At 42.3% G+C, this 24,496-nt stretch overlaps 3 protein-coding genes across 3 annotated transcripts; 1 reads left to right on the top strand and 2 right to left on the bottom strand.

Annotated features, from left to right (window-relative positions):
• Window positions 1-1,031: 1,031 nt before the first annotated feature.
• cunh17orf67 (chromosome unknown C17orf67 homolog) lies at window positions 1,032-5,496 on the top strand. The gene is made up of 4 exons (XM_071504776.1): window positions 1,032-1,190; window positions 2,542-2,642; window positions 4,204-4,334; window positions 5,208-5,496. Exons 1-3 carry the CDS (start codon window positions 1,136-1,138, stop codon window positions 4,318-4,320), a joined length of 273 nt encoding a protein of 90 aa, XP_071360877.1. The 5' UTR covers window positions 1,032-1,135; the 3' UTR covers window positions 4,321-4,334; window positions 5,208-5,496.
• A 1,245-nt stretch (window positions 5,497-6,741) lies between these two features.
• On the bottom strand, window positions 6,742-10,775 carry cbx8b (chromobox homolog 8b). Its single transcript, XM_071504775.1, has 5 exons — window positions 10,458-10,775; window positions 10,284-10,327; window positions 9,989-10,054; window positions 9,802-9,868; window positions 6,742-8,377 (listed from the first exon to the last, which is right to left on the bottom strand). The coding sequence occupies exons 1-5, from the start codon at window positions 10,524-10,526 to the stop codon at window positions 7,502-7,504; spliced, it is 1,122 nt and encodes a 373-aa protein (XP_071360876.1). The 5' UTR covers window positions 10,527-10,775; the 3' UTR covers window positions 6,742-7,501.
• Window positions 10,776-16,955: 6,180 nt separating this feature from the next.
• On the bottom strand, window positions 16,956-24,207 carry LOC139636280 (E3 SUMO-protein ligase CBX4-like). Its single transcript, XM_071504183.1, has 5 exons — window positions 23,812-24,207; window positions 23,563-23,606; window positions 22,936-23,001; window positions 20,916-20,982; window positions 16,956-19,720 (listed from the first exon to the last, which is right to left on the bottom strand). Exons 1-5 carry the CDS (start codon window positions 23,878-23,880, stop codon window positions 18,236-18,238), a joined length of 1,731 nt encoding a protein of 576 aa, XP_071360284.1. The 5' UTR covers window positions 23,881-24,207; the 3' UTR covers window positions 16,956-18,235.
• Between the last annotated feature and the right edge of the window lie 289 nt (window positions 24,208-24,496).

Raw genomic sequence — 24,496 nt, 5'->3', positions numbered from 1 at the left:
GCAAAATACTGTTGTAGTCCCATGAAGCTGGAGCACTTAGGCAGATTTTAATGGTCAAGATCGAAGCAGCAAACAATAACATATGCTGGAATTCGGTCTCTCCCTTTTGTGCCTGCCTGGTCAGCATCCACATCTTTTAAAAGCTACACCCCCAGTTTGGAACACAGATTTCCTGTTAAACATTTGTAGTCAGTAAGTCAACAATTCAAGATAACCCTGATGACATCATCAGGGCTATTTTCTCAGAAAAAAAGCTCCCGAAGCTGTTTTCACAGGATGAGCAGTAGGCTACCCCTTTAGACAAGTAAACTGAACTTCCTGCATAAAATAGGTGGAATTTCCCTTTAGATTTATCAAAGCATTTAGTTTATTGTGTTGTTTAACAAAACTGTGTGTGTGGTTTTATCAATTGAAATTGAAAAGTTAATGTAACAACCACAGCAGATAAATACAACACACATGCTTGTCTTTCTATGCTTGAGAGGACCCCTACTGACAATGCAGTCCATCACCCCTAACCCTAAACATCACAACTAAATGCCTAACCCCAGCCTTTATTCCAACCCTAAACCTTATCCCGGTCCTGGTCCTAAATTTAAACCTAATTCTAACCCGAGACAAGGTTTAACATGCAAACAGCAGGCCTTTGAAGTAACGAGGGACAGAGAGATATATTTCCCTGCTGAAACAGGTGAATCCTTTGATTTTTTAAAATTTTTTATTTAAGCTGTAGTTTTTTGCTCATAATAGGACACTTTTTCATAAAAGTGCTCACCACCTCACTTACTGAAACGGTTATGGTTTCTGAATGACTGTGTGTGCACTGCCATCTAGTGGACAGAGTGCTACCTGCCTCCATAGACCTCGCAGTAGGTGCTTTTTAATTTAATCCTCATTTTTCAACTTTAAAATGTTTAATATGGATGTATATCAATCATATTTCTATGTAAGACGGTGTATTACCACTGATAACCATTTATTTTCAATATCTCCTGGGTAACATGAGTAGGTATGTGATAGTTTGTGGGTGACATGCAGGAGGAGGTAGGAGGAGAATTTTTCCCTTCACCCCCACTGGACTCTGGTCAGGACCTCAGAGCAGAGACGGCTCAGACAGGGAAAACAAGTGTAGAAGATGAAGAAGCTGGTGGTGTTTCTGCTCTGCCTGGTCCTACTGACTTTTTGCACAGGTAAGAAACTCTCAGGGATTTGAGGAGAGCAGCTGTAACGACGAATCAAGGGGGGAAATTTTAATCAAATGAATAGCCTTTCATGCTTTTCTGCACCCTGGTTTTGTGACAGAGAATGAGTCAGTGCACGCAGGCCCATCAGATCAGAAAAGGACAGAGAAGAATAGTGAATAATGGAGGTCATTGTGTGGTCTCATTTAAGCTAATTTTGCATGAATTTAGTGTCTTTCTTTTTTGCATGACTACATTAGACCATAGTCGCTGAATTAAGAGAGAAATGGTGTATCATGACTTCTTCACTTCAATGATTGCTGCATTTTGCAACTATTGTTTTGCACCAGTGTTACATCTTACAGCCAATGCATTTCCATGTATAACAGATTGTATTCTGCATGCGCTCTTGCATCAAACACAAGATGAAACTGCACAGATCTTCCCAAATAGCACTTTTTTCTGAAAATCAAAAACCAGCTTTCCTAATGAGACAGCTGGAGACTGTGTTAGGTGTTTTGCCACGTCGCTGTGAGGGCCTGGGCTGCAGCAGCAGCAGCAGCAGCAGCAGCAGCAGCAGCAGCAGCAGCAGCAGCAGCAGCTCTGGCCTTGTGTTGACAGAGCTGGGTTCATTTCCACAGCAGCTCCCTCTGGCAGCAGAGGAAGAGAGAGCCAGCCTGGCTGCCTGCTGGGGTCACGTGCTGCACGGGCTGACTCCCTGGGGAGTGAGGAGGATGAATGGGCACTTTGTTACCTTCCACCAAATACCCTGCCTCCCAATACAGGCCTGGGTTCAGAGAGAGCGAGACAGAGACAGAGTGCCCTCGCTCTGCAGAGGCCAGTGTGCGCGTGTGTGCGTGAGGGAGAGAGAGAGCAGCTCCCCCGGGGCTGGCGTTAGGAATAAACAGCCTCACATGGACTAGCTAAACAGATCAGGTCAGCCACAGCCCACCAGCAGCAGATAGTGGTGAGGGGTTTATTCATGGGTCTGAAGGCAGCTTTCAGTCAGAGGAATGTTATCCTGATTAGCCAATACCCAGCCAGCAAGCAAACAGCTGTTATGTTCATCACAATAACAAAATAACTCAAGCAGAGGTCAAACTCAGAGCAGACAATCTTAGCTCCTGACGTTCTTGTAAAGTGGAAGTAAAAATAGAGGAAACTGCCAACACACACTGACTCACATCTACATGACTTGAACAAAATTAGTCATTTATCTCTTTTATGTGCAGTGAATCCATTTTACTGAATCTGTATCTCCCCGAGCACGCACAGAAGAATTGAATGTGTGTATCACAAGACATATGAATAAACACTTTATCTCTTTGCAGTCAAACCCTTATCTTCCTCCCTCCCTCAGATGCCAGCCCTATCATCAAAGAGAGCTTTGCTAAGCAGCTTCTCCGCAGCAAGAGGCAGGACCGGCCAATGAAGGCCGGCTACCCTGATGAGCCAATGAGGGTAAGGTTCATCCAGAGCAAAGAGCATAGATTCATTATACAAGGCAGAGATTAACCTGCTACTAGTGATCATTCTCAGATCTATAGCTTTCTGGTTAACGCTTTAGTTTACTACCCTCTCTTCAGCATTTATAGGAACTATATGAGCAGATAACAAATGCTTTTAACACACTACTGTAGCTATATACAAATATAAAGACATTGTGTTTATTTATTAATTTTGTTGTCAACAATTATATTTTCTCATGCGAAGCATTAATTGCAGTTGCATAAACAGGTGCTTAATAACACAGATAGATATTGCTGCAGTCACGATGATATTTGTGTATATGCGAACAAATCTTATAGTATTTTATAAAGCATTTGACTGTTTATACACAGGTACAGGTGGTTTTAAAACTGATAATAATGGTGTTGAAATTCCATGAAAGTGACATGATTATGAACACGTAATATTATGTTATCAAACATTCATTATCTGTTCATACACAGTCAGGAGTGCTTTATATGAGGAGCTGAGGAACTGTTGATAAATTCACAAATGAGCACTTAAAAGTGTCCTTACATCTGTTGTAGCATATTGTGGTGTGTGTATAAGTGTTTATATAGTGCTTCTAAATGCTAAAATGAGGGCTGCTTAGTTGTGAATGTTAAAACAAAATAATTATTTACACTTTACTCCAGTATATTTTAAAAACATTTAATCATTTTATTTGTCATTCTTTTTTTTCTTACTTAATAATTCTAAATTAAACATTAGTGACAGCTGACACAAAAATTAAACTCATCATCAGAGTAAGCAACGTGACAGATCAAAAGTCAAAATGGATAATACATAAGTAAGTAAAAATCATTTTTGATAAACATAAAAATTCCTTTAGTGATCTTGAATGGCCACGGAACTGCTCTGAAAGATAAAACTTGACATAATTATATTTCATTTTAAATAATAATTTAAAATGAATTATATATCTGTTTCTGAGTATCTGTGCACCGTGGTCGTTATGGAGTTGAGAAGAATTTTAGCTGAGCACATTTTGTTTCTCTACATGCTGTGAAAGTACATTTACAACAAACTGTGTCATGCTGGAGATCACCTCCGAACTCACAGCAGAGCCCTGATGACAACCTATAGAAATCTTTCCACCTGAACCACCTAATTTCATTTAGTTGAATAGCATGTGACAGATCAGCCTTTGACACTATTTCCTCTATTTCTCTCATGAGCTGAGGAAAATGTGAGAACAGCAGCAACACCGAACTAATCTTTCTCAATGCATTTGTGCATTGTATTGCTCATTTTGCTGTGTATTGCAATGCTGCCATTCATCATTATTCATAAGTCCAAGCATGTTTCCCCCATGTTTAGCTTTACTCATCTCTGTAATTTTACTTTGATTGTGTTGCTGCAGCTCAATAAATAGACGTGAATAAGCAGAGTTTTGCTCTGACTTTGTGCAAATGTGGGCAGCAAACCGTATCCACGCTCATCCGCTTTCCTCTGTTGTTTCTTTCAATTCATTTTCATGTGTCTTTGCCTCCCCCCTTATTCAACCATGCAGGAGCATCTGCTCCACATGCAGGCTCTGGATCAGAGGGCCCAGGAGACCAACCTGGAGAGCTGGTTGAACCCTCACTGCCCCCCCCGCTGTGATCGGAACTATGGATACCCTGTGTGAAGATGATGACAAAGGTCATCAACAGTTTTCATTTCAGTCAGATGTTACGAAATGACAGAGTGAAACCCCTTTTTCTCCTTTTCATACTGAATCATTGGTTTGTGTCCTGGAAATGTCTCACTGCTGTTGTGTTGCTCCTCTTCCCGTTTATTTTGTGATTTTTGTTCAATGCAACAACAACCTTAGAAACCTGTCTAACAGTTTATATAATATAACTAATATAATATGTATAATAATACATAACTAATGTAATATGTATAATATGTCATATATATATATAGAGATAGATAGATAGATAGATAGATAGATAGATAGATAGATAGATAGATATCATGTAATATTTTTTACATATACACTAGTACGGTAAAGTTAATTTAACATCTTGGGTAGTTTTGAGTCACATCAACACTGATAAGATTGACTGTCCCTGGAAAAATCAACACTTATTAAGACTGAAATGTTTCTGTTTTCAAAAAGAAAAATACAACTGACACAGGGGTTGTTGTATAAAGAAGGAATAAGAACCTGCCAATATCATCTCATCAGAATCTAAAACTGAGCTTAAACATTAGGTTAAGGTTCTAGGAGCAGGTTAAATATATGGATGAATTTAAGAAGATTTATAATAATTTATATCACTTTAATAATTCTTTTCAAATGTGTCCATCTGGATAATCCAGTTGTAAAAGAACTCTTTGTAAAATATCACACTGATAAAGATTCACACTATCACACTGTCAATATCTTGTCCTTCTGATATTTTTTGGTTCTCAATATCTCTGAATGATGTTGAAATGTTCTGCATGTGTAATCCATGATACACATATATCTGACTTCACCTGATAGTTTCCCAGTATTTGAATTGTTATTTTTCTCTCTCTCCACAGTGAAGGACCAGAAGCGACAATGGCAACAGTGAAAACTCTTGAAAAACAGAAGGATAGAAAGACTTTCTCTCTCTTCTTCCTGAAATATAAAGACCATATGCAGAATACTGAATGAATGGTCGTGCATATGTAATCTTACCGCGTTAGATCTGTGTAGTTTGCTGTTTCCAGTAGATTCTACATTTATTTTCTGAGCTGTGTATCGTGTATCATCACAGAGTGTCGTTTGTGAACAGTGAATACAGTCAAAAATAAACCGAAATGCATGAGTGCCTGGACTGGGCAACAATGGTGGTATTACTTTAATTGAATTTGAGGTGGTTCGCATTAAAAAGAGGAGGGGTGCTCTGAGGGTGAAGGCTGCAGGCTGCAACCCTCACTCCTATTTTTCCTCACGAACGTCTGAATGTGAAACTGAATTTACATAATTTGACAGACAATATGACTTTAGTTAACCCTTTGGTGGTCAGCTAGGCCAGAAAGCACTTCCCTTTTTTTATCATGTTTGTGCGTCTAAATTTTTAGATACAGGCTCGGTCTCAGAGGAGAGCGGGATCAGGTCTGTAACTGAAAAGGTTCAACATGTGAACATTTTATTTCTTTTATGTTATTATTATTATTATTATTATTTAGCACAAAATAGATCGTCCTGTGTATGTAAGGTGTACATGGCCCAGCTTTGAAGCTTATTGGGCCCATATAGAGAGACCTGATGTGTGATGGATAAACAGCGCAGAGGCTCAAACAGCAGTGTCAGGTTGATCCATCGGGCTGCGCACAGAGAAATAGACCCGATTAAAAAACAATGGGTGGGCTATTTTTAAAAGCTCGTCTAGGGACGGGCATTGCAAAACACCTTAAGTTATAAATGCTTTGGTATGTGGCTGGGGTTCGTGTATATATGCACCTCCGGAGAGAAAAAAAACCATTAAGTAAATCGATAGAATTTGCCGCTGAGTCTGAAATGACAGACAGTTGGGGCCTATGGGAGAATAGGTCGCCGCGTTTAGTCGCAATTTTGTCATTTATTCAAACGCCTCTGGACTGACAGAAGTTCATAAAAAACAGCCATGAGATGCGCGACGCATAGGCCTACATTCAATTCCATTTCTCGTTCAGGGTAAAGCCATGGGCTCGCTGTGCTGTTTGCTTTGAGCAGAAACGCGTGTAGGCCTGCAGCAGCAGCAGCAGCAGCAGCAGCAGCAGCAGGCTCCTACTCGCTCAAATAAGCTTCACGTTTTCGTCCAAGCCCGAGGCCTTTCACTTCTACTGCAATAATGATATAGATGATTCTTTTTTTTTTCGCCTGTAGGCATTAAAAACAGCGCGATTTTTCATAGATTCCCCCAAAAACCTAATTGAGGCAATCAAAACCTACATTAGAAAAATAATCCTATCGTTTTAGTCGGTGGCCTAAAAACCTGATGGCGTCACAGTTTACAATCCGTGATCTGATTTCAGGTTTTAGGTGTTGCGTTCATGGCCGACGGCGTAATAATGAGACATGACAGTGACACATTTAAACACAACAGAATGAGAAAATTGAGTATTTATTGAAAAGCGTCTAAAAAGCAATTTGACACCAACTTGGTAATTTGCGTTATTACATCAAAGCTTCATGAAGGTTTTCTATGAAAATGTAAACTATACTGTAATGTTGTTATATGAGCATTGAGAAAACTTTTAAAGTGTCCATGTTGAATTTATTAATTTAGCTTACAATTAGAAATGTTAGAGACATTGCAACATCTGTCTTTAAACACTACAAAAACAGATTATTTCTTAATACTTTTGAATTCAAAGTGCTTGAGTAAATTTTTAAATATAAATCTTATTGAAATGAACAGGGTAACTTCAGTCTAATCAGTTCAAATTATAGAGAAATATTCAATCCACACAAAGGATTTAATATCCTGCCTCATTTTTCACTAGCAAGCGCTCAGGCTGAAAACAGAGTGAAAAAAAAAATACATTCTAGTTAGTTATATTTGCAAAATAGTAAAATTCACAAGCTCTGTACAGAAAGTAGCCAGCTGCTGCAAAGGAAACATGCAACTCTTTCATGTTAACCAGTGCATGAAGCGAAATGGACTTCATTTGATTTGGTCAATACATTAAATAGTTGTCCAACTTTATAATATATACACATATGCACATTATGTAATTTGCCTTTATACATTACATACAAAAACAGCTTTGCTTAATAATCACACTATGTCCTATAAACATGAGAATGATTCTGATGCAAGTCAGAGAAAACAAGGAGTGGCATAAAAAAAAAAGCAATCAAACAATCATCTTTTCTCTTTGAAGAAGCCTTTAGAAGTGCTGCTCTCCTTGATGGTGACGGTCAGGAAGTTGGTGGTCACGTCTGTCACCAGGACCTTTTCAACGCTGCTGAGAGAGGGCCTCCACGACACGTCATCCAAGTTGTCGTCGAGCCGAGTTGGGGAGGGCCTGTCCAAGAAGTAAGGCTTTTCCATCAGCGGAAGCTCAGTGGGACGACTCAGGCTCTGGCTCATTTTGGGATGATGCTTGAACTGAGCAGGTGCCAGGTAGCTGGATCCTTCCTTAGTCCTGTGTGTATCGATGTCTATCCTGTGTGGATGCAGGCTGCGGTCAGAGTAGAGCTGCTTGTAGGAGCTTCCACCAGAGAGTTCCCTGTTTTGTTGGTGATGATGATGGTGGTGGTGATGGTGGTGATGGTGGTGTTTATGGCTGTGACCGTGGTTCTCTGGATGTCTGTGGGCAACTTTGAACAGCCTCATATCTTCAACCCCCTGCAGCTTGGCCAGTTTGTGAGGGCCATGGCTCAACTGCTCTTCTGCCCTCCTCTTGTGGGTCTCAGAGGCCGTAGGGCTGTAGCTGCTGTCCTTGAAGCGGGGCTTAGGCTTTGGGCCTCTTTTTTTGGGCACATGAATGAGTCCGTCTGGGCTAGTTTGCTGAGGGGATGACTGCTGGTGCTCACGGATGCTAAGTTCTGGTGGTCGGACACGAACACTTTCTCCGCGGTTGACAGTGCTGGGTGGGAAGATGGTGGGAACAACAGCTCTCAGGCCCTCTCTAGCCCTGGGGGTGACAACTGGCTCTGGGGTTGGGTAGGTGATGTGCATCCCTCGGACCGCCTCACTCCTGAACTCATAGGACTTGGCTTTAACTTTTGCCTGAGCCTATTACAAAACAGGAAAATAACAGGGAAATTATTATTCAAAACTATATTAAAATGGCACTACTCCATTACATTTTTTTTTATTTCTAAGTTGAAATAACAGGCTTTTTTCACACCAGTCACTTTGACTCATCATATTGGAACAGCCATTATATATAGATATATAGATATATATATGGTGATGATAGAAAATGTCTATTGTCTATTGTTTCATATGATGCTCCAGTACTTATTTAACTGTATCACAAATCACACTCTTTACAGAAGTATTTTTTTGTAATTTGTTCTAATACATCTGTTGGTTTTAAATAAAAGAAATATTAATTAGAGAATAAGCACCTTTTATTTGTTGAATATAAAATTCAAAATGTAATAAGAAATAGGCCTTTCCATGTGATCATTTTATATATACTATGCATTCAATGAATTTACATTAGATGAGCTATATATATATATATATATATATATATATATATATTGTTGTCTGGATATGAAATGATCTATATGAGGATATGAGATAGTGGTAACATAGCACAGCCCTAGCATACATGACAGAGTGACAGTGAGCCACCACGCACAATACAGGACCCTGAAGCAGGTAAATTGTATTAATCTATTGTTAATTGTATTATTTATACCTCTGCAACCTGCTTTTCCTGCTCACTTATCAAACTGTATTCCCTGAAAAGGCCCATGCCTGACACTCAGTGTCATTTACATTGTTGTGAAAAATGAGTGTAATGGAGTCGCAAACATATACTAATAGGTTCTAACAACTACAACAGAAAACAATTCCTGTCGGGCCACAGTATTTATTAGTGAAATTCATCTAACTTATTCTAAGCAGCAGTCCTGTCGAAGGAGATTCTGGTATTTAGTTCAAGATAATCTGCCGGTCATTTAGCAATTTTCACGGTTCACTGTCCTGAAGAGCTGAAACCTCTTGCTGGCTGCACCAGGCTATGAAGCTTTACTCTACCGATTTCATTCACATACGACAGTAACACTTTAGAATCTGAATTTAATTTTGGAATTTAGTAACAAAAATCGATTTTATACAAGGATTAAAGCCTTTGAGGAAGTCGCTTCAGCAGCAGCAGCTTCTGGAGAGGGCTGTCTGTTTGTTTGTTAAGCTATTTCAAACGTGTCAACAGTTCCCCATTAGCTCAAACACAAGCTGAATACACATCCATTGGTGGATGCGCTACTTCGAATATGCGTAATTAGCATAATTAGGAGCATTGCGTATTTCTCTGAAATAGAGTGAGGCCGAAATTAACTAGTAAGAGCTTTAAGTAGACAGTTAACAAACAAGAGCACACATTCTATTTTTATAAACAGGCTGAAGAACTTGCCGAGACAACGCTGGTCGCGTAATTAGCCACAATTCATTCCGAAAACATTAAACAAAGCTGCTACATTTACCTTGAGCAGAAATGTCTTGGGTTTTGGTCCTCTCTTTTTGGGCCCATAGAGCTCCCTTTCACGCTCCCTGTGAAATATATAGCAGCAGACTCCCATTTTGAGTGTCACGGAGCAAAGTGCAGCGAGTACACCATATATTTATTGGACATGTTAACATTCACTGGCTCTGCCCCTGCAGACATCTTACCTCTGCTCAAAAGCGGCAAACAGGCGGGAGTCCAAAATATTCTCCTCTGGTTCCCAAGTGCTGTACCTGTGAATTAGAACATTCAGTCAGATTGAGGAAGCGGGCGCTGACACACAGTGTGTGGATGGCCATAGCGTTAGCCTGCCAGCTAAAATCTCCATCGTGCTGTGCACCTCAGTTTTAATCCGGCTGTCTCGCTAGCTTTGGTGAGCTAACGACAGCCACAGCCGACACAGTACAGACAGCACAGCCGCGGGTTGAAAACATGTAAGAGACACAATGAAGCAGCACTTACTTGGGAGACCAGCCCTTCCATTTCACAAGGTATTCAATCCGACCCTGCATGCCATCAGAAACAAACAGAATATACTTCGTTAGCTTGCAGGGCAACAGTAGTATTTGAGTGCGGTGGTGGTGCATTATATTCAACGCTCTGGAAAAAAAGGGGCATGTTACATCTCACGCCTACCTTCCTTATCCTCCGTTTGATAATAGACTCGGCAGCGAACACCCTCTCCCCGACGGCAGACAGCTCCATGTTTACTCCAGTGCTACCTACCGTTAGCTCGGTGGACGCTAACGTTAGCAGAGCAGATATTTTTCTCCAGTCCCAGCCACTCTGAATTCCCGACAGACCATAATACTCCCGAACAGAATGGACGTCAGCGCAGTTTTTTTTTTTTTTTTTTACAGCGTTGCTAAGGAACCGCAGTCGGTGGAACCTCTAGAAGGGCGCCCATTGGTCCAGCCGTTGCTACGTGCTCTGGTTGCTAAGTGAGGGGAGGAGCCTGAGCTCGGTGAATTCTTTCGGGGGGGAAAATGGTGGCTTTTTTTTTTTTTTTTTTTCCCTCGCGCGGCGGGTGAATCGTTTCGCGCGAGTTATGCGCGCGATCCAACCACGCACGTGGTCCCAAAAGTTATCTGTCTACAGACACGCGCCAGTGTCCCCACGCAGACGTCGCGGTGTCGCGCGCTTCACGCCCGCCACTCGAGAAACTGTCGAGACGAGTGCAGACGATCCCTCTCTGCCGCTCGGCCCATCCAGCCGCGGATCTATCAGCTGATGCGCAGCTTGATATCCGAGTCCCTGAGCGCGCTGGGCTGGGGCGACACCGTCACAAGTCTCACTCGATCCACTTCGTTCGGCCTCGCTGTGTCAGGCCAGACGCAGAGGATCGGTGCGCTATTTCTGTGCACTGTATAATTGTAGGCTATTTATATTCATATTATTTCATCTAAACGCCGCTTGTGTGTTAATCTTGAAGGGAAAGTTTTAAGTCCTGTATATATATTTTTTTTTCTTTTTTTTTTTTTTGCCAATGCTTATGGTTTGCTGGATAAAATATATCTTCGTTTTGGGCTAAGGCCTGTTATCCATAGAGATGTAGGTGAACTCAGTGCACACTTAAAAAAACACAGTTAGCCAGGTGAAAGGACAGTCCATGGGATTTCTGTAATGCAGGACATTTAGTGACTGTGATTTATAACATTTTGGGGGGGGAGGGGGGGGGGGACGCTGTTGTTATGACCCTCAATAAGCAGAAGATCCGCTGGTGCATGTAAATAATTTTTCTGTACTGTGACAAAGATTCGACCAAAGCGACCTGTCACCTCCTTGCAGACACTCTGAGTGGTCAGTTTGCTTCTGTCGTATCTGGAGCGTGAACAGCTTCCATGTCTGACCGTTGTTTTTCAGGCCTACTCAACCAAAGGGACCAGAAATCATCGGTACAGGTTTTCATTGGGCCTTCTGTTTTTTAATACACCAAAAAAAGCACTTGGGTCGCCAGAACTAAACACCAGAGAAAGGAAAATATTATTTTTGGAATCGTTTCCAGGCAGATTGACTACAACAACGGAACAAAAATATATGTACAAAATGAAATACAAATCCTACAACCTTTTTTTAATTCTTTTTTTCATTGTGGACTCTTCAAAAAAAAAAAAGAAAAAAAAAAAAAAGCAATGACATGACTGTGCCTCATCAGCTCTCAGATTGCAATTAAAGGCCGACAAGTCAATTTTAAAAGTTTAGGAATAATGATTTAAAAAAAAAAAAGATAAAAAAAAAAGAAAAGATAGATAAAAAAAACACTTTTTGAGTGGCCAAGATCTTAGTAGCCTAATCTGTATAGGCCTATCTGTTGTACATAAAATAATAATAAATACTCCGAGTTCCTTATTATTATTATTATTATTATTATTATTATTATTATTCAGTGTCACTAAAATTTATTTTATTAAAACAGGCACCTTAATCATTTTAATTCATTTAAAACTGAAGGTAGACTATACAAAGCTGCTAATCCAGCCATTTGTTGAACAATTAGGCTCTGCGAATAAGAAAACAAATGACTGACTATACAGTTCGTTGATACCGTCGTGGGTGATCATTTGTTTGATGATTTGTTAAATCCTTAAAATATTCGTGACTCTTTCCTTCTTTCCTTCTTTCCTCTTTCCTTTCTATTTGTCAACCTCATTTTGATAAACACATCAGCTGATGACGGAAACAGAAAACCAAGTCTAATTTAGCGCCTTCTTCACGGACGCTTTGGTAATATAATAATAATAATAATGATAATAATAATAATAATAATAATAATAATAATAATTTTGATTGTTTTTTTTCTATAGCCTATGATTAATAGCAACAGTTAAATTAGCTGTAGCTTGTAAACACAGGTCAGAAGGTTTATACAGAAAACGACTAATTGAAATGAATTTCCTATGCATGTGTATGCATTTTACATGTAGTGTGTTTGGATGGCTGTTATCTCTCTTACCTCTCTTGCAAAATAGATTTTTATCTCAATGGGACTTCCTGGTAAAATAAAGGAAATAATAATAATTTAAATGCAGGAGACTCTTGCTGAACGTAATCAGTGCCAATGAAGGAATACATGAAAAATATCATTCAGAATAAGACACCAGTATTTGAAATCTGTCTACTTAAATCGTCTGATCCCCTTTCCCCCTGTGTGGCTGGCGGTGACTCGATCACAGCACCTCCAGCTAAAGAGCTTGATAATTATGACTCGTCTGTTAACAGCATTTTGTAAGAACCGATGACATTTGTTCTGTCAGTGAATGACTAAGTCCTCGGCCTGATGAAAGCGAAGATAATACAATTACTTTCACATTAAATACAGGAGAACAACCGGCGCTCACCGGTGGGAGGGTAAAGACCCGGGCCGACAACACGGGGTCAATTTCAACAAGGTGGCACCTGCCATAGACTCAGCCTCATCTAGAAAAAAAATAAATAAAAAATGGGCAAGACAATTGACCCGGTGGGGTAATTGAGGGCCGGTGACTGATTAGACTGACCACTCCTTTCATCTTTTCTAATCCATTTAAGCCTAGGCCTAGTCATAAAATCATCATGAGGCGGTTCAGTGCAAATGATATCAGGGACGTTGCCATTTAGGCCTCTGTGCTTTAATGAATTGCTGTGCGTGAGATTAAAAAATGCGCCTTGGTTGGACTGAATGCTTTGAGCCTTTCATTTACTGTTACTCCCAAATTAGTGTCATTGTTTTTAAAAGATAGATCCGATAAAAACTCCCGCACCAGACAGTCCGCTCCGGTCATCACAGTCCTGTTGATTTACATGAATTATAATCCAAATAATCCCACCCAGTCCGAACTTCATCGTGTCGAATGAAATGTCTCGGGAGAGTAAACTCATCTGACCAAACATTTCATATTTGGAAGATGCGCATTTCATATTGTTTTCTCAGTGAAACTGTAAAGATGTGCAGGCTGCCATGAATGCCGGATATCTGATAAGAGGATCTTACATCAGCGCTTTTTGAAGCCTGCGCTGAGGAGGACGTGTGCGACCTGATTTTCTAATTGCGCAGCTACGGGTTGTTCACCTTCCGATTCTTCTGTTTTGCCCTCCCGCATGTTTGAGTGCACGGCCGAAACCCGCGCCGAGCACAGACAGAAAGATGAAGACGGGCGCACCTCGCACTCTGGATGCGATTGGTCTCGGCGCGCCTGCAGTGCAGCAGCGCTGCCGCCCTTAAAACACTATTGGTTGGCTTGTATCCGGGCAAGACGCGGGTTCCCGATGTGCGCAAAAACGGGGAAACCCGTCCGCACCACCAGCAGTGATAATGAAAAGACAAAGATAGAGAGGGGCTGGAGCAATCTTCGTCCCCGTTAAGACAATTAGATTCGATTTTTGCTGTTAGAGATGGATGATTAATATGAGACAACTATCTTATTCCGTTTTTTTTTTTTTTCTTTTTCGGGGACTTTCATTTATTTCACTTAGCTATTTATAGGAAATAAACACTGACGGAAAGGTGAGGCGGGACAGTTTTATCTGTCAGGGTCTCACGTCACACAGGCAGGCTATATTCACTGTGCTTAGCAGACTGTTTGCAAGTAGTTCTATGCCGGGATTTCTTTCCCGGAATCCCCCTTTGCCTCACTCAGATTTAGTCTACCAGACCCCAGTGTTAACCAGTTCTAATCGCACCAGACATCAGGCATGTTCTGTGAGTGAATGAACGGTGGGGACAACCGGAGGCTCCTCTGCCAGGCGCATACCTCCAGTGGATACACCCACAGTGTCAAGTGGCTCACTGGGTGATCGTGTCCCCACGGAGACCCGTGCGGGCCCGTGTTAAATCTCACCTGCGTCCTTACTGTGTAGCTGAATCACACTGAGGTCAGCGCCGACGCATCAGTCCCCGCTGCACGAGTCGCTGGTGTGTTTGTCACTAACTTGGACAGAGCTGAGTGATCCCAGCAGGTTAGTCCCCGTGAGAGAAGCTTTGCTGAGCGCAGTCCTGTGTGTTGAATCCAGCTGTTTCCCGTCAGCCTCCCACTCACCACCCGGTTATTAGGAAGGCTGAAAATACAGGAGGAAATGTGTGGGCGCTGCATCGGTTCTTGGAGAGCAGTAAATGGGGGGGGGGGGGGGGGGGGGGGGGTACAGTTTTATCTCAGGGAACCGATGTGGTGGTTTTGCGGCAGCGATCCCGCGTTTTTTTTTTCTTTTTTTTTTTTCTTTTTCTCTTTTACACAATGTATTAATATTCACAAAATGAATTGGTTCTGTAGCTCAGGTGACCTCAAAATGTCGCACCATTACACCGTCACCATTACACAGGGGTAAAGTTGTTGGCTGTTTTGTGACCAGCTCCCGACAGTTAAAATGACTGTGTTGGAGCAGTAATTAAACAAAGCCCGCCTCACAGATTGTTGCAAACTGTTGTATTTCAGCCCTTGTCGTCACTGAGCTGGTGTGATGTGTTGATTTAAATCTATGATGCAGAGCTGGGACTTTACACTCCTGTGCACGCCGCCTGTGTGTGTGTGTGTGTGTGTGTGTGTGTGTGTGTGTGTGTGAGGGGGGGGGGCTGTAGGCCTACTGAAGACGTGTGGAGAATTTAGATTACGTCCCCGTCAGAGCAGCGGTCTGAATATTCCCCGAAATGCAACTGTGATTTCGGAAATGAAGTTGATCGTGTTCTACAGGCCTGGCTCGGTCATGCATGCACAAATATGAGCGGGCAGATAAGAGGAAGAAGAAAAGAGGGTGGGTCATGAAGAAGACAAGTAGTCCACTATTTCATGCAGTTCTTGTTTTATTTAAGGGATTATGTAACCGGCTTGTTCAGAGTTTGGCTTGGTTTTTTTTTTTTTTTTTGCTTGAATACAAGGACACATATGATACTTAGAGGAGATAATGCGCTCTGCTCCGCTGCGCTCCTGAGGGGAATTTCCCGCCGCGCAGAGACGTAATGTTGCGTTTACTTGTCGGCCGCAGCAGCTGCGAGGCGAGAGGGGAGAGGGTGGATGGAGCAGAGAGGACAGCCATTTTCTCTGGCGTCGCTCGCGTTGACGCGCTTCCTTGGCGGGCTGCGGGAGGGAAGGGTCGGGAGCCGCTTCTCTGTCATCCCAGCCGTCGAGCCGCACCGCGTCTCCGGACGAACCGCGTCTGCGCAGAAGAGTCGGAACAGGCGGACATCAGCGCAGGTTACATCCACATGACAGGAGGAGACCGAGGTTTTCTGAAGCAGCGGTGGACCGAGCTGCCTCCCCCCCGCCCCCCGCGCATCTTTAATTCACAGCGACCTCCAGTTATCAGTTATCCAGAGAAACAGCAAACCGACTGTCTCGTTGTGTCTGTGGCTGAAATGGAAGACAAGGGGCTGGCGTCGTGTCGTTTTCAACTCAACCTGTGGGTCGAGCAGAGAAACCAGCCTCGACCTCCTGCTGAGCCCCTCAGCGTGTCCGGAGGATTTTAGTCAAGAAACACCTGACAGGAACAGCTGCTCAGGTCAAAGTCAGGAGCCGTAAACTAATAATATCCTCCTCAAAGACACGTTCAAGTGTTAGTTAAACATAAAGCACTTCCCAGGTGACCGTGGAAGGATTTCCCTTAAGTTATTATGTATGGAGTTTTTTTTTTTCTTGCATGAAGAAGTGGCAATTAGGCCTTTAGATTATTATATATTAACCAGTTCGGCTGCAGCCTATAGCAAAGAGCTCTGATGTTACATTTACGAGATGATCAATAAAGAGCCAAGAATGAAACACACATGTGACCTTTTCAGTCGCTTTCAACTGAATATGTTGTTCATGGTTTAAATGAGTCTCCATGTGTTACAGTAAACCAGGCCTGACATGCAGCTGCAGTGTGCACACAGGGCAAAGCCTGCGATGCCCATCTGAAAATAAACTGACAGGCCCTGTAATAATCCTCACGGTCCGCAGCCTACACACACACACACACACACACACACACTCACTCACTCACACGGAGAGCCACAAATAGAGCCATGTACAGATTTAGCTTCTTCTGAGGTAAGGTTAGCCATTTAAGAGCATTATAGCAGCCGCCTTTTCCTGCTAAAATCTTCAGCTCCACACGGGAAGCCAAGGCCATACATGAACAGCTATGTGTGCTAATAGGCTAGGTATAAAAAGAGGCATATTATGTACATCATTTGCAAACAATTTTATTATTGCAAAACACATCATAGGAAGCCTTCACTTTTTTTTTAGCCTTCAGATAAAACATCAAAAGTGCATCTCATCAGTGTTCTCATAGAGCAGGTCAGTGCAGCTCAGGTCACATGGTGCTGCAAGGGTTTTCTTCAAAAAGGAGAGGAGGAATGTATGACATAAGGAAACAGGTCTGATTATGACTAGACGGTGTGCTTTTACAGACTTTTAATGACTAGTTTGTTGCAAAAGTTACACAAAATATGACACAAATATTTCATATTTCCTTATGGAAACGGCATTTATTCTCCTCACATAGCCTAACTGTGTGTCTTACACGTGTCAGGGTGCCAGAGAACAGGAAAAATCTGAATTGTGGAGCATCCAGTTGCTGGTACTAATCTGTTAGATTACACAGCTCACCTGGCAGTGTTAACACAGATCTGTGACTGAATGAAAAAAAACAACCCATTTTAGTAACTGCACAGCTGCAATACTTTAAAATAAATAAGGTCTTATGGTTGAATATCAGCTGTCTTAATGGATGTGATTTGTGCTCAATATTAGATCTTGAGATGCATAACTCAAAAACACTCTGAACTTTGAATAATAGGCGCATATATCAAACATTAACCATTAACAATCTTAAAAAAAAAAAAACACCTTTTCCTTTTCAATGCAAATCACATTAATCAACAGAAAGGCGCTTCATTTTTCTTTATCTGCTTGTTTAAGCATGCCTAACGGCATAATGTGTCCAAGCAGCATGCATCCTTGTTTAAACCTGTCCATCTGTTCACTCACTCACTCACACACACACGCACACACACGCTCACACACACAGACACAGTGTAATTTACCACGATTCAATATAATTTTTCTTCCTTACAAAATTCTCCATATAGCCGACATTTTTAACATTATCTGAGATGTAGACAGTTGAGTGTATAAATCAAATTATATCCATAGAAAAGTGGAGAGTATTTACAAGAGTTAAGTGCATTTTCAATTAAAGTTCCAACATCTATTTGATCTAATTTTGCTTTTTAAACTAAGTTTGAAATCGCTGAAATTAGATACTGCATGTGCATCTCCAGAAATAACAACAGATAGAGCTTATAAGAAGAGCTATGCAAATAACGCAATAAAAGATCAATTCTTTTGTCTGAACTATACAAAATGAAAACAACATCAAGGGTCATTTGTACATTCAAGCATCTGGAAATCAAATATATCCAATGTACATCTATACAGTTATACAGATGATATCCAGCTCTGTTACGCTGTTACGTATTCCTTAAACGTAACGGTGAGGCAGTTCGTAGTGATGTCTGTGATCACTATATTCCCAAGAAAAGGCTGGAAGGAGGGAAATGTCTCCTCTTTTCTCTTTTCATTGTTAGAAACGGACGAGTCAACTCTCATCTTCTCTGCAGATTTCTGTGTTTCAGTCTGGGGCTGTGCATCTGTTTGTGTGTCCATTTGTGTTTGTGTTTCGGCTTCTGTGTGTGTTTCATCCTGTGTTTGTGTTAGAGTTTCAGCTTGTGTGTGTGTTTCAGGCTGGGTCACTGTGGGAGCTGCGGCTGTAGGCCTGGTCTTGACAATACTCAAGTCAATGGGTTCCTCTTGGTCTGCATACCCACAGACCTGCAGGCCGGTGGGACTCCAGTGGGCGTTTTGGTCGATGCTTATGCTTTGGCTGGATGAAGATACTGCATTGGGAACACTGATGCTCCTGGAGCTTACAAACCTCTTACTACTCCCATGCTCCTCACAGTCTGTGTCAGAGAGGTGTCGCTTTAGTCCTTGAAATCCACCTTGGGCTCCTCTTTTGTCCTGTGCAGAGGGAACTCCCCTGTCCAAAGGCAGGGAGAGCAGATTAGGCTTGGTTGTCAATTGTAAAGGCTGATCCGCTGGAAGCTGCCCCTGACCCCTGACCTCGACATGTTTATCCTGTTCCGTCACAGTTGGCTCCATTTTTGGGGACTGGTCCTTTTCTTTAGGGCAAGCTATGTTAAAACCAGAACTTGGAACTGTTGGTTTGTCTTTGGGGGTTTTTGCAAATCCATTCATGAGGCCGAGCTTCTTGACAAGTTTCATCTTTTCCAGGTCATTCTCTGCGCTGCTATCAGTTCCTTTTGGCGACTTTTCAGCAGTGTCAGAGTCACCATTTTTAATTTTAGCCGCTTGCATTCCGTTTTCCATGTACTTGCTCATGACAATAACAATCCGCCCGTTTTTGTTTTTGTTCTTCACTATCTTTAGCTTGCTGCTGCTGACACCATTAGACTGTGGCAAAGCATCCTCTTTAGGTTTTACCTTCTCTGGCTCTTTGTGCCCATTGAGATCTCCTGGAAGTTTCTTCAGCTCCATAGTGATATCCTTCACTTTGGTCAGGCAGCCTGAGTCTTTATCCCGAACCCAATTTTGCTGCAGCATCGGAGGCACATTGTACCCCTTGTTTGGCAGCTCCGGGGCCCTGGGTTTAGCAAATATGGGCTCATGCACCTTGAGGTCTGGCTGGTAGTGGTGGTGCTTCTTGCTGTTGAGTTGATAGTAGAACTTCTTGCCGTTGGTCTGCTGCTCGGCCTCACGCTCCCTGCACAGTGGCTGGTACTGGTGGTGCTTCTTGCTGTTCAGCTGGTACTGCTGGCCCTGAGGACAGAGCATCTGGATAGGGCTGGACTTGTGACAGCTAACCTCATCCAGGGACGCCTCATGAAGGTCGGCCAGAATACTGGATCTCCGGGCAAATGAAGGGACCTGTGAAACAAGAGAGTAATTAGTGTAAAAAAAGCACAAAAATATATCTTGATGAATATTATATTCATGCTGTTGACATGAGTATTTAAAATAAAGGACATCCCTCTGGGTGGGAAATTTGATTAATGGTGCAACTGTCTACAATATCTATACATGTGTCTGTGTCAAGCTACAACAAAAAGCTATGGCTCGCTGGGGCCAATGAACTGAGCTGTGCCTGGAATGTGTGAAGGGGCCCTTCTGAGGCCTGAACAAGCATGGTTTATTTCAGGGGCCTTGGTCCCATGTTCACACAGCCCTCCTACAGTTCCTGAGCAACTCTTTCAGCCACAGGCCTGGGCATCAGAGTGATATTTCCAAGTGTCTCCTGCGGCTGTGACCTCAGCTCAGAGGAATGTCACTGGCTGCTTTGTGTCCCGTCATTGACTTTGTCCCATGTGTTAGCACCAACACCCTCCTGAGAGGAACAAAAACACTCCTCTGAGGGATTCCCCTGGCCTTTTGGACCGGTGATTAATGTGCTAAACATACAATTCACAGTCATTTAGCTACAACTGTTAAGTCAGGGAACTGGTCCCTATAAAATTTAATGCAGATAAAAAAATTAATTGCTTGTAATAAATATTTAACTGTCGCTTCCAACACCCAAATGAAAGGGGAACTTAGAGGACTGTAAACATGAATATCAGTCACTTATCTCGGGGGGGGTGGGGGGGGGGGGCTGTTTCTACTCAGCCTGTAAAAACAGTCACATAATGTCTTCTGTCAATTTGAAAGGAGCTGCCTGACAGCCTGACAAAATAACCTCTAATGATCTCAGTTAAGGCGTCATTTGTAATAGAAAGCTTTACAAACTGGAGGTGCGAAGTTTGGATGGTGTGTGTGCTTAGCAGGCAGGGAAGGTCTAACAAAAGATGATTTTGAGTTGCATTATGGGAAATGTGGGGCCCTACATTATCACAGTCAGGATCTTGTCTTGGCTTTTTGCTGCTTTAATTTTGACAATTACTTTTTAAATCCCTCTTCTGAGTCCCTTGGCCTCAGGGACGTGCAACATTAAATCCCTGGAGTGCCCAGTTGAACCTGCCTTATTTGAGAAATTCACTTTTTCCATGTTTCTTCCTTATCGTGGGATTTCAGAAGTAATTAGGCTTGGAATAATCAGGAGTCGTATTAAGTATCATTGTTTTCGTACCTGAACCAGAAGGTGCTTGGGCTTGGGTCCTCTTTTGCGATATCCCATCAGCTGCTCTTGACGTTCTCTGTGGGAGAAGAAAACAGCAGCCAATCAGTGAAACCATCTTGCAGAGATGAGTCGCCGTTGCATGGCAACACAACGTCACGGGTGTCCTCCTCAGGCTCAGTTAGAAAACACTGAGCCCATGTTACAGGTTGGAGTTACACTTCCTGATGCAAAGTGACATTCATTCAACAGATTAAAAGGAGCATTCATCTCATTTTGTTATTATGTTTTTACCTTTACACAAGTATCCTAACCTTCCTTTACGCACCATCAAATATTTAATAGCACGTCACACTTTTTCCTCACTGATACGAAAGGCTAAACAGTGGCTACAACTGAGGTTTCCTTCTCCCTAAGTAACCTTCAATATCTCATATGATGTCTGTGTCCACAGTGGAAGATAAAGGCCTCTCTCCTGTCTGACTTTCCTTAGCTTTCCTCAGTCTCCATGCAAGTCTCTCCAAGGCAGTAACTCAATACCGCAGACAGGAGTGATGTCAGTCCCCTCCCCCACCCTCCTCCCTCACATCTAATTACAATGACGACTCAGTGTATTTTCATAGCCTGGCATTCAGACGATTTGGCTCCCCGGAGAGACACGCAATTAGTTTCAATAAAATCTCTCCCCTTTCGAGAGAGAGGTAATTGCAAAAACAGACGTGGAGTGATGTCGATGTTTTGCTTTAACGTGTGACCTGGCCTGAAAGGCTGCTGTAAGCAAACGCTGAGGGAGGCTCAGAGAGAAGCCAGTGACAGTTTAACACGCCATGCTTTTAAGAAATTCGATTACACTGTCCCTCATGTGGAGCTGTCTGGTCAGTCACTAAACAGACTATTTAGCAATTAGCCAAGCAGCTAATTTGACCATGGTAGCCACTTTGAAAACCATGGAGAACTGGCCCTTTACTAATAAAGACCATGAGGAAGTTTCTCTGGTTTAAATTTTGAGATGATGCATGCACCTCTGATTTATGACAGTTACTAAGCTATTATTTCTTTTCCTGCTTACTTTAAAGCCTCATTTCCTCATGCCTTTCCACTACATCATGAGCAGATTAAGAAAAGATGTGCACCATAATCAAAAACCCTCCATGCAAAAAATGTGTTTTGCCTATTGTTCCTTACACTTGGATGTTTCACCTTCACTGTGCAGAGTGATGCCTGTGCAGATGACTGTTTTCACATCCATCAGCTGCAGGAAGAAAGCTTCTATGTGCTTAAATCTCAGTGTAGAATGCACAGGCACAACCATGAATTTACGATATCACATGTGATTTTGAAGCAGCTTCACTTTTGAAATGACCAATATTTTCATATTCATAGAATCTGGAATTTTTGTCATTAATGACAGAGAAGAAGTAAATGTAATTTTAATTTTAAACAAAGTAACTTACGTTTTTTCCGAAGGTCTTTAAATTTGTATCTACTTGAATAATACTGAATGAGGAAAATCTGAAAAATAAATTAACCACACAATCAATTATATTGGCTAATATATAACTGGTTGTCATGGCCTGTGGTGGATGACACATGGACACATGACATCAGGCAGCACCTAAACATGATGACCTGATGCTGACACTCAAATAACTATCAGGTGACAAAAAGTAGATGCTCGACATAGTGTCCCAGTTTGCTCTGGTAACCCTGACCTGAGTTTAACCCTGACTTGACCCACTGATGTCACCAGTGTTAACCCTAATCCAACCCCCTGCCCTCAGGCACTGAATTTCTGACTGACACATTATGTGGACAGTTTACTAACATAGGATTATTCACACTGTGTGACCGGGCTGCATAGCTAACTCCTGACAAACAGAGAACAAACATACAAACAGAGAGTTCCTACGTGGGGCACGTGGATGAGTGACATTCAGGTAATATATTGAGTGAAGACCTGGAACAGTAGAATTTAAACCTATTCTGTGGACCTCGCCACATGTCGGGCTGGTTTATCCAGCTCTACACTCACCTGTCTTGGAAAGCATCAAGCAGTCTTGGGTCCAAGATGTTTTCCTCTGGTTCCCACGTGTTGTATCTGTTGAGAGAAGAGAATGTGAACAGTGAAGACACACTGGCCTGTCAAACATGAGCGACATTAATAAGTAATGGCTGAGGATAGCTGATGATTTCTGCACCAAAGCGACCCTCAACTGTCTTTAACTAATGAACTCTCCCGTATCCCATATCTGCAATTGTGTATATGTGTAAACAACAAACTGAGAGACTTGCACTCCCTGTGGATGCACGTGTAATAAATCATGAGTAACTTTTACGCACGAGTGTAGGAGGGTGGGGTGGGGGGGTGGGAGGTGGATACAATGGCCCAGTCTTCGCTCAACTGTAGATATATGGGCATTTCTTGAACATTGGATCAATTAGAGACATGTCCTCCTCTAATTGGAACACAGGGGATTGCATACATGGTAAAACCACATCCATCATAGGGGCCAACGCATCGAGCGCCTACAGCAAGAACGCGCAACCGCCCATATGCGCGTCCACGCTCGTACGGATGCACACATCAACGCACACTTCTATTTTGAATGCTGTATTATCATACATGAGCATGATCGTAATGTTGCATGAGGGTACTTACTTGGGAGACCATCCTCGCCACTTGACCAGATACTCAACCCTCCCCTGTGAATGGAGAGGAACGGGATAATCAGCTTAACGTTACTTTACACAGCAAAATGCACCCCGCATCGCACAGTCATCTTAGAAATTATCAAGTGAAAAAACTAAACATGTAGTCCACCAGAAAGAGAAGGAAAACAAATGCCAGATCACACTCATTCCCATGTGCATGTGGGTAAAAATGTCCTTCACCGCGCTGGTGACAAACCTTTCTGCTGCGCTTCTTCTCGATGCTCTCCACCGCAAAGACGTGCTCTCCCGCGGCGGGTAGTTCCATTTTCCAATAAAAGAGAAGCGGCTCTTCTGTTTTGTTTTGTTTTGTTTTTTTTCCTCCTCTGCTTTTGGTGTCTGACACCTTTATCCTCGCGTCCAGGCCGTCGTCCCCCCTCTGCTCCTCTGGTGTGAAACGCAAGAGCCGCGCTCTTCTTATTTTCACTGCGCCTCCTCCCTCGCTTTCCCCCTCGGAGAGACTCGCTCTGCAGGCGAGTTGAAGCTGCAGCAACAAAACACTTCATGCAAATAGCCGTTGGCGTGACGTCAGACGAGGGGGAGGTAATAGGGGAGGGGGTTGTTCCCGTGCTGATTTCAAATGCTGTCGGAAAAAAGTGTACTCCGCGGCCTGTCGTAACTATAACTATGCTAATAACTAATAACTACAACTATGACAAATAATTGTAATATAGAAAGTGTTTGATTTATCTATTAAAATTGATGCGTTAAATTGTTACATTTAGTGAAAAGTAACCATGGCAACACCTGGCGATTTAAGTGTGAATTTTATTACTGTGGCATAATGTGGGCTACAGTTTGACCCCTTTTTGAAGGCTAATTGTAACCTTTTGCTGTTTAAACCCTTGTTTAACCGTTAGTCAGTCTATCTACATAAATCAGAT

The sequence above is a fragment of the Trachinotus anak genome, unplaced genomic scaffold, assembly GCF_046630095.1.
Source record: "Trachinotus anak isolate AG129_WGS33_773 ecotype Australia unplaced genomic scaffold, CSIRO_AGI_Tana_v1 ptg000019l, whole genome shotgun sequence".
NCBI lineage: Eukaryota > Metazoa > Chordata > Actinopteri > Carangiformes > Carangidae > Trachinotus > Trachinotus anak.
The sequence above is the reverse complement of the archived record's forward strand: the minus strand, read 5'-3'. Positions and strand labels throughout refer to the sequence as shown.